The sequence below is a fragment of the Chelonus insularis genome, unplaced genomic scaffold, assembly GCF_013357705.1.
Source record: "Chelonus insularis isolate UGA/USDA-ARS -01 unplaced genomic scaffold, ASM1335770v1 contig_124_pilon, whole genome shotgun sequence".
NCBI lineage: Eukaryota > Metazoa > Arthropoda > Insecta > Hymenoptera > Braconidae > Chelonus > Chelonus insularis.
Window position 1 is genome coordinate 330497 of NW_023276365.1, and position 9893 is coordinate 340389.

Below are 9893 nucleotides of genomic sequence, written 5' to 3' on the forward strand. Positions count from 1 at the left end.
CTCGGAAACATCATCTGTCGAAAGGATTCGCTGGACGCCATATTCAAATTTCCTTCCCCTACTTCCGACCCCCCACAGCTACTTTCGCAAAACAATCCATTCAATCTTCCGTCTTTTAAAAATTTAAATTCATGATAGGTAGTCTTAGCAACGCGATAAGACACTATAATTTATACCAAGTGACTTTTAGAAACATATGTTATTATTATTCATTCATGTATATATATATCAGTCAACATATACCAGTTAGTTAACCGCACGCAACGTTATCTAATTATACAATGCTACTCACAGCAGGTGCGCACCGCGATCATTGGGTAAATTTGTGCGCATCATATGGCTTCAATCACGTGATACAGCGCATGCGTCCGCCTTTTAGTACACACCCTCTCGTGCACACGTGAGTAATTGTAAAGTTTGTTTTTAAGGTTAGATGCGGTAGTTTAATTAAACTTTGACCAAGTTTTTCAATATTTTACTATTAAATTTATGCTTGTACAAGTGTATAACTTTTTATGGTTTACAAATATATATTTGAAATATATTGTTATGGATTAAAATTTCGTTTTTGGAGCACTTAGAGTCATTAAAAATGTATTGATTTATTTCAATTGTTAAATACAACCTTGACAGTAAATCGTATTAAATGATTATTTAAATTGAAATGAAAATATTATCTGATTGGTCATAAAACTTTAATTACATAATAAAGGCATTTTAGTTTATTACTATCTGACCACTGCGTAATATAACTTCAAAAGTACGTGGTCTTTGGTGTTCACGTCAAATTAGCTGCGAACTTGTAATCACATGTTGGGGATGGACCCATTATTTGCATACGTCTAAAGGTTGACAATTGAAGGGTATTCAATATGTTCACTTATTGTATTGAGAGTATATTATTCAGGAAATCGGGGATTATCTGTAACTTCAGCACAATCCGAAGTGTTGGTACAATATTTGCAAATCACTCCAAATCTCGTCAATCGTTGAACAAAAGTTTCAAGTCTTATCTAAAGCTCGTGAATCATGTGTGTATTGACGATACACCACAAAGAAGCTTTGTATCAAATAGTATGAATACAAATGCTAAAATTAGCCAAAGTTCTATTCTCAAAGGTCCATTAAAAAGGAGACCTCCGAAGAAAAAAAAACTTTTAACAAATGAAACAGAAGCTTCACAACCTGGGGTAAGTAAAGACTTGATTGATTTTATTTATTTTTATACTTAGTCCAATGAATTAATGAGTTTTTTTGAATGTTTTATTCAAGTTCTGGACTGTTAGAGCTCTATCGACGGCTGAGGAATATCAATTAGAAGCTCTTTTGACTGGACTTATTCAACAAAACTTATATACACCTAAGCCGATAAACACATCAGGAAAATGTAAGTCAAAAATTCATTAAACTTTATAAATAGATGTGTTTGTAGGTCAAATTTTATTGACAACGGGTGCGATTATAGATCTATTAAAGATCCAATAGTTTTATTTACCAACTGGAAAAATTTCTTATTAGAAAATTGTTTAATAACTAATAATAATTTTATATCTTGTCAGTAATTCATTATGCTAATGAACAAATTTTTATCTGCTTCAATGGCCATATATTTTTATATAAAACTTATAAAGTAAATTCAGTATTTATTCATCATTTACTCTTAACAATAAATATTATCGATGTTTTAAAAATATTCGAGAAAAATGTTCCATCAAGTGTAAAATGGTAACTTAATTTTAATAATGAAATTTTCCAAGAGAAGTAGATGGTTTATTGAATAACTTAATATTATCTCAGAAAACCTTTCAGAAAAATTACTTGCTTTAGTAGCTATTAAAAATATAATAAAAAATATAGGGATTGTGCTGTTTTGTAATTAAGTATGATAAAGATCAAATAATAATAAAATGCATGACTGTATTGTCAACTTAAATATAATAAATTCATGTCTTAGCTAGGATCCAACAATAATCAGTAAGATACAATAACTATCTAACGGATCGTCATTATTTAATGCTAGGTGTGTTTAACGGATTTTTTTTTAATAATGAAAAGTAAATTATTCTGTTCTAATGCATTCAGCAAAACTTTTGTTTTTTACAAAGTTTAGTCTGGGTCATTAAATCTATTAATAAACAATAGAGTTAAATACTTCAGCCTTGTTGATTGTTCATAAGCTTCTGTCTATAAAGGATGTAAAAAAATGATTGTAAAAACTTAGTAGAACATAGAAACCATTTTTGCTTTATTATCCTGTTCTTGGAATAGTTTTGAACTGTTCAATTTAACAAAAGTACTTGACATGAATAATAAGTATTTTTACACAAAAGGATATTTATCATTTTAGTATTATGTTAAAGATGGAAACCTTTCATTAAAAAAATGACTTGGAATTTCATTTGATTATCGTGTGTTGGGAAGATTCGTGTGTAACACTTTTAAAAACTCTTAGCAATTATGAAGACTTTTAATCCATCATAAAAATGAGTAAACTTATGTGAGCAGTAATTAGAAGCATATAGTATTTTAAATTGCATGTTAAGTGAGTTAATAGTGTTATATAAGCACAATGCTTTTAAATAATAATACTCTTGGGTTTAGTGAATATTTTATTTAAATAAAGCTCTGTGAAGAAAGTGGTTTTAATTTATTTATACAAGATTTTTTATGAATATTAATTATGGTCATTGGTATTCAAATTAATCTTCAACTTCTACAAACAAATCATTGGAATTTATTACAAGTAAATGATATGTTGATTGACAAAGATTGATAAAATCATTAATCTGATTTCTAACTTTATTTTTTATAATAAATAATATGTCAATTACAGTAAGTATAAAAATACTCATATTATATTTTCATATCATTCATCTATATTAAATAAATTTTCTGCCTTTTAAGCTTCAATCATGACATGATGATTTATTCATTTATTTAATTATTTATATATTACATAATTTGTATCTAATTATTGATATAATAACACAAATTCGATATAATTAAAATTTACTATGTCCATTATATATTCAGTAATAATTATTAAAATGAAATAATTTTCCGGATAAATAATAATTTTCAATAAACATTATTTTTCAACAAACCTATTGCATCAATATTTATACAAAGGATTTATTACCAATCAATATTTGTCAAGCACAAATAGAATAATTTTTCATTTGGAATTAATAATCCTTCTTCAAATTAAGCTTTTATAAATCCTTGAATTAATTACCATTGGTTTATGAAACCCAGAAAATTTTTACATCACACTTTTGTCTTTTCCTTTCATTCTCTAACCATAATTGAATAAAATTTCTCCAATTTTTCGGTAGAAAAATATAGCAACCGTGGTTTTATCTGACATTGGTGGAGTTTTTGTTCAAGAAATAGGGAAAGTGGATTATGCTTCGTCAGTTTGATTTTTTCTTTATGGAATCAAATCGAATGAACAGGGATTTCATAAGGTTAGATATTATACAATAAGTTTTTTCATCGATTAACTGAACAGTGAAACTGTAGATTGAGCATCTACATCATATCACATTTACATTAGTCCTCTATAATCTTCATAGCTCAATACAGGATTATGTAGAATAATCATAACTGTCCATTGTTAAGCCTCTTTTGCATTTACTTACCCATCTTCGCGATTATTTCCACACATATAAATAGCACATCTAGATCATATAGATTATTTACGGTATATGTAAAAAGTAGAACGTGACAAATCTTAACCAACAACATGATCATTATTATTAATATTATCACCATCATCATTATCAGCGCCATCAACTTGTGATTATCAATGCACATGCGATTTTAGATGAAGAGTTAATGCTCTTAAGTGTCTGAAAAGAGTTCAAGTATTAAAGTACAATAACACAATGAGCTTTGATACAATTGGTGTTTAATTAGAATAAAAGAATATGGCTGAAGTAAGGATATGAATATCCATCAGTTATCATCACACACTGTAGTGCAATTTATCTAAGTATAAGGAGACTGAGTAGGGGACTGGAAAAAACGATTAAAACGTCAGTGCAATAGCAGCTGACATAATGTTTTGTATTTTAAGCTGCCGTTTGCAGTTAATGCGATTCTTGGTTTCAATATTGTGTTCCATCCAAGTTAACCAGTGGTTTTATCAGGATTGCTATATACGTGATAAGACCAAAACTTGATTTTATAGTTAACAATTTCATGGTGAAAGTTTTAATAACATTTGTGATTTAAAAGTCTTTGTTGTACATCTGCTACGCTGTCAATTCAGGGTGAGTTATCAACCATCAAATCATCTGTATATAAAAAATGCAACCTTACTTTCATGAATATTTTAAGTAATTGTTAAATAAAATACTATTTAATTTTTATTCTTAACTTGAAAATTTTTTTATCAAGAATCTATTGTTCCTAGGAGATAGCTATCTGTTGGTTGGAAGTTTGAAACTGGGAAAGAAGTGCACGACAACTTTTGTCTAAAATTAGCTTAAAAGTTTTACAAAAGTTTTTTATATAAATAATGGAAAATCGTAGCAAGTTTTACTTAAAATCTTGCACCCAATTGTCACTGTCATCACAAGAATTGGAAGAGCTTATTGAAAAAGCTAAAGATTGGGCGGTAATGCATGGGCTTGGGTTACGTCCAATAGCAAATATTTCGAAAGATTCGATACAATTTGCACCATTCACGCTCCTTCCATCAACACTTCCTAAATCAGAGTTTGAAAATGTCTGTGAACTTCAGCCAATTTTCAATATGTTGATACATAAGGTAGCACATGACTTTCAATTTCTAAAAGAAACATTATCACCAACTGTTCAAGTTGACGATTTCACGCGTCGACTTTTTGATATTTACGAAACAGTTTATAATGAAGGGCCAATTCAAAGGGTGTCTCTCGGTTTGTTGCGATCTGATTTACTGTTGGATGTAAGTGGTTTTGATGGTCATCAGGGAATTAAAGAACCCTTCTGTTGTTTAAAGCAAGTAGAAATCAATACTATAGCATCTGGCATGGCATGGTTGGGGTGTATAGCGAGAAAATGCCACCAATTTATATTCAATGAATTAGGATTAAATGATTTATTGAAATATTTGCCAGAAAATAATGCTCTCAATAATATTTGTAATGGTATTTTGGAGGCTTGGAAAATATACAATGACCCATGGTATGTTGAAATTCACTAATCTAGTTTATTTATTTAAATTCAATCCATTATTTCCTGCTTGATTATTTTATTTTATTCATTTTTTAGAATTAATGAATAAAATAAAGAAAAAAACTATTTATTTCACAATAATTCATTACTCACTTCTAATCGATGTTTTCCACTGCAACGGAATGTTTCTATTATCCTTGAAAATTATCATTTCCTTTTTTATTCCAACTTTGACAGTAATTAATAGCACTTGGTTTCACTTAAAGCCTTCTAATGTAGCTCTAAGTATTGTATTTATGGATGTAAGGGGTTGTTCAAATAGGGATGTTCTGGTAAATTGAAGCGATAATTGAATAGATAATTGTTGCATTATTATTAATTGTTGAAGAATATTATCACAATTGAAGTAGAGTTACTGAGTCATAAGTGGAAACAGTAATTTCCATAATTTTCACTTTTTATGGAGATTGTTATTAATTTATTTGTCGAGTTGGATTAATATTGGAGGCGAAAAATTGATTGAGTAGTTAATTAGATGATGAATTGTTGTTTATTAATTAATTACGATTTAAATGTGACTTTAATGATGGAATTTATAATTAGTTATTGAGTAATGAAAATTGATTATTGCAATGAGATAAATCCAAGATGTTTCATGATAATTAATGTATGGATAAAATAAATAAAAAAAGCCCTTGAATAATTGTATTTATCATTATTTCAATTATGTTGGATGAATTCATTGTGTCAAACAAATAATTGTGATCATTAAATTTTTCAGTGCAATAATTCTTTTCATTGTGGAAGATTTTACAGTAAATATCTGTGATCAAAGGTACCATGAATTTGAAATCAAACAACTGAATCCAAATGTTAAAGTAATCAGGAAAACACTTACTCAGCTGGCCACTGAAGCGAAACTTGGTCCTAACAAGGAATTGATTGTGAACGATAAACCAGTCGCTGTTGTCTACTTTAGATTTGGATATGCACCGGAAAATTATCTCGGAGAAAGGGAGTGGAACGTGCGATTATTGATAGAACGTTCTCTTGCCATTAAATCCCCATCCATTCAATATCATCTGGCGGGTACAAAAAAAGTCCAGCAAGCATTAGCTAAACCCAACGTTTTGAAGCGGTATTTAGGGAAAGAAGAAACCGTTGTTCGCGTCACAAAAATTTTTGCAGGTCAGTGAACTAAAATGATCTATTCAAATTATGACAATAGCTTCATAATCGGAGCTAAAAGATTTCACACTACCTACTAATGTTATTATTGTTATATTTGTAGGCCTTTATTCATTGGATGCAGATGAAAGTGGAAATGTCGCACTAGAAATGGCGTTAAATAACCCCGAGAAATTTGTTCTTAAACCTCAGAGAGAAGGTGGTGGTAATAATATTTATGGAAGTGATATTAAAATCTTTTTAAAGTCAATAAAAAGCAGAGAAGAGCTCAAAGCTTGGATACTCATGGATAAAATTTACCCCCCACCTCAATTAAATTATTTTATTTCTGCTAGTGACCCTACATATCTAAAGCCCAAGGAATTAGTCTCTGAGCTTGGAATCTATGGAATTATTATCGGTGATGACAAAAATATATTTTATAATAAACAGGGTGGACATTTGATGAGAACCAAACGAATTACGTCCAATGAAGGAGGATTTATGACTGGGGCTGCTGCCGTTGATAGCCCTTTTTTAACTGAATAAATAACATATATAGAGTTTCCTAAATACTACCGAATATCATACAAGTTTTTTTTATATTTTTGCATAATACTATATAAATGATGTTGAATCAGGATATTAGCTTTTTATATGCTTTACATAGTTATTAATTCTTCAGAGATATTATTTTTTTAATAAAAAGATAACAATAAAAAATTCTGTCGTTTTGTTATTTCGTTCTCATATTAATGCAATCAAGTATGAATGTTAAATAATAATAATAATAATAACGTGAGGAATACATAATGGGAATGATGGAATTAAAAATCTTTTTTTTTTTTTTATTTTCAGCTTTGCCAGATGTAATCCACGCAGTAGCAAAATATGAAGTGGAGAGTGAGCCTAGAGAGATGTATTTTTTTCGAACAGGAACGGTTGTCATGTGGAACACACCAGAACCTGAGAGTGGGAATATTTTAAAATTTCTTAAAAATTACGAAGAAGATAGTTATAATTCATCACTAATTCAAGAAGAAAGTGAAATAATGTCTTATACTTATACAGAATCTGGGCAAGTTGATTTGTTGTTAATTAATTGTAATTAATTATGTTCTATTTTACGAATTCATGCTTATAATTCATCATTTATTTTTAATCTTCAACTTATCAATGAAAATCTCCTAAGTGGAAAATCATATAAAAGTGATTAATATAACTTAAAAAGGTGAATAAACCAATCAACACGTATATAATACCAAGTGTTACCTTTTACAAGAATGTACACAGTCATGGTAATTAATAACAAAAATAATCATATCAATCGTTAAATCATGAAACAAAGTTGTTATCAAAATCCATAGATTTTATCTTGTTTAGAATAAAAGTTTATGGATTTTATAAAAAGAGTCTCCAATATGATATTCATTGATAATTATTATCCAATGTGTAAGATGTAAACATCAGTTTTAAATGAAATTAACAAAGAGTCGACTGATCAATGAAGTAAATGAACAATTAAAATAGAAAAAAATACGACCATGGAAAATGATTTCTTTTTGTAAAAGCATTCAATTAATTCATGAAATTTCAGTTAATAGAAAAGAAAGGACCTTTTATATTCACCCTCATATTCCTTCAAAGGAAACAATATTCTATTTTTTTTGGTTTAATCCCTGTTTTTCATTGCTATTTATTTTTCGAGTATTTTATAGCTTTACTATTGAGAGATAGTCTCTCTTTTATGTATGACCCTTTTAACGTGCAAATATTGATAAAAGAACGATTCACATTTCTTTATAAATATTGCACTTACAACATATTTCAATTCAAAGTGATTTAAAATTAACAGGAAGAACTTGTAATTTACTTTTTACTGTATTTTTATTGGCGCTTTTATGATTGCGGAATTGAGAGAAATGTTACTTCGACTTGATGTAGATTGTTGGTAAATACGTTCGATGAATTCGAGCGGACAAAAGATCGAAATATAGAAAACTACTGGCAAAGGAACAAAAATATAAAACGATTTATAGATGTAAAATAAAATATATACTGTTATTATAATATAGGAACAAAACATTGTATTACTTACGATATTCGAATTTATTTTAGAATATAAAAAAATTCATCATCAATTGAAGAACATTTTCATTAAGTCAACTATTTTTTGATTTCACAGGAAAAGAAGCCATCTGAAAGATGGAGATATTTACTTGGCTTCTGAGGGAACGAGTCTGGATAAATATACACTCTCAAACGCCATATCCCAATCTGTAAAGCTGGGAATTTGGGAGGCATCTCTGGACCACTACATTGAATCAATAGAGTTTGTTACAGAAGATCTGAAAGCAGGAAGAAAAATAAAAATGTCACGGCAGAAAGTGCTCAGAAAGCAGGGAGAGCTTCTTGCCCTCAGGCATCTTATCAATCTTCGTTCAGATTTACTTGATACACCAGATTTTTATTGGGAACGCGATGAGCTTGAAAGTCTTTATCAACAGACTTGTGGATATTTTTCTATAACGAAAAGAACAAGGGTAAAGTTTGATCATTACATAGTCCCCCTTGTTTGATTGGATCTTATTGGTATGGTAATTAGGTAATTACAACTGTTACTAATCTTTCAGGTTATGAATGAGAAAATAAATCATTGTGTCGAATTAGTTGAACTATTATCATCACACTTGAGTGATCGACATCACGTGCGATTGGAGTGGATGATCATTATTCTGATTTTGGTTGAAGTTTGTTTTGAATTAGTTCATTATTTGGATCGATACCTTGAAAAGCAGGAAATCAAAGAATCTACTGAGCTAAGTACATCATGAGTACGTGACTGTATTTAACTATTATACGATTGATAGTGACAATTACTTTTTTTTTAATTAGATAATAAATCTTTTTTATTGCTTTCTAAGTTTCTACTGTAAACTATTTGCATATAACGTTGTTCAAAATCGTCAGAAATATACCGGAGTAATGGAATGTAAAATTGATTTGTACCTTCCATTGAATAAATGTAATTTTGCCCCCTTTTTTTACGCGATCAATATAACAGACACGTACGACAATATTTTCACTTTCAAATATTTATTCGCAATTTAAAGTAAAGTACAGAAAAATTTTTTCTTCTGTAGTAATTTGTGTAACTTAATGAAGTTTTTATGTAGATTGAAGAAAGGGGAACCATTGATTTTTACTTTTTTTTTATCAAAGTAGTATAGCTCAAAGCTTTAAAAGAACATTGGTAATTGCGTACTAATTAGATGCTATGCATTAAAACAAAGTAAAAGCATTGTATTAATGTTGCCTAAATATTCTGAAAATGATTATATTCAATGGAATCATTTTTTTTTAATTCTTGTGATGCTAGAATTTACTGTATGTAGATATTTTTATACAAAGAATATATGATATTTTATATCGATGGTTTTTTTTGTATTTTTGTTATACTTCAATTGTATAAGTTTATGATGTTATCATAGTATTATGAAAGTGAGCTCAATGTAAAGGATATAAAATAAAAAGACGAATTAAAGTTTATGAAATAGTTATTA

At 28.8% G+C, this 9893-nt stretch overlaps 2 protein-coding genes across 2 annotated transcripts; both read left to right on the forward strand.

Annotated features, from left to right (window-relative positions):
• The first annotated feature begins 62 nt into the window (after nucleotides 1-62).
• Nucleotides 63-9842, forward strand: LOC118067278 (required for meiotic nuclear division protein 1 homolog). Its single transcript, XM_035083931.1, has 5 exons — nucleotides 63-1190; nucleotides 1273-1387; nucleotides 7189-7408; nucleotides 8516-8873; nucleotides 8964-9842. The coding sequence occupies exons 1-5, from the start codon at nucleotides 873-875 to the stop codon at nucleotides 9162-9164; spliced, it is 1212 nt and encodes a 403-aa protein (XP_034939822.1). The 5' UTR covers nucleotides 63-872; the 3' UTR covers nucleotides 9165-9842.
• On the forward strand, nucleotides 4046-7032 carry LOC118067271 (glutathione synthetase-like). The gene is made up of 4 exons (XM_035083925.1): nucleotides 4046-4274; nucleotides 4418-5172; nucleotides 5945-6351; nucleotides 6455-7032. Exons 2-4 carry the CDS (start codon nucleotides 4523-4525, stop codon nucleotides 6877-6879), a joined length of 1482 nt encoding a protein of 493 aa, XP_034939816.1. The 5' UTR covers nucleotides 4046-4274; nucleotides 4418-4522; the 3' UTR covers nucleotides 6880-7032.
• Nucleotides 9843-9893: the final 51 nt, after the last annotated feature.

Coding starts and splice junctions, on each gene's coding strand:
- LOC118067278 (XM_035083931.1), top strand. CDS start 873: ATGTTCACTTATTGTATTGAGAGTATATTATTCAGGAAATCGGGGATT. Junction 1,388..7,188: donor GATAAACACATCAGGAAAAT/GTAAGTCAAAAA, acceptor TTTTATTTTCAG/CTTTGCCAGATGTAATCCAC. Junction 7,409..8,515: donor TATACTTATACAGAATCTGG/GCAAGTTGATTT, acceptor TTGATTTCACAG/GAAAAGAAGCCATCTGAAAG.
- LOC118067271 (XM_035083925.1), top strand. CDS start 4,523: ATGGAAAATCGTAGCAAGTTTTACTTAAAATCTTGCACCCAATTGTCA. Junction 5,173..5,944: donor AAAATATACAATGACCCATG/GTATGTTGAAAT, acceptor TAAATTTTTCAG/TGCAATAATTCTTTTCATTG. Junction 6,352..6,454: donor CGTCACAAAAATTTTTGCAG/GTCAGTGAACTA, acceptor TTATATTTGTAG/GCCTTTATTCATTGGATGCA.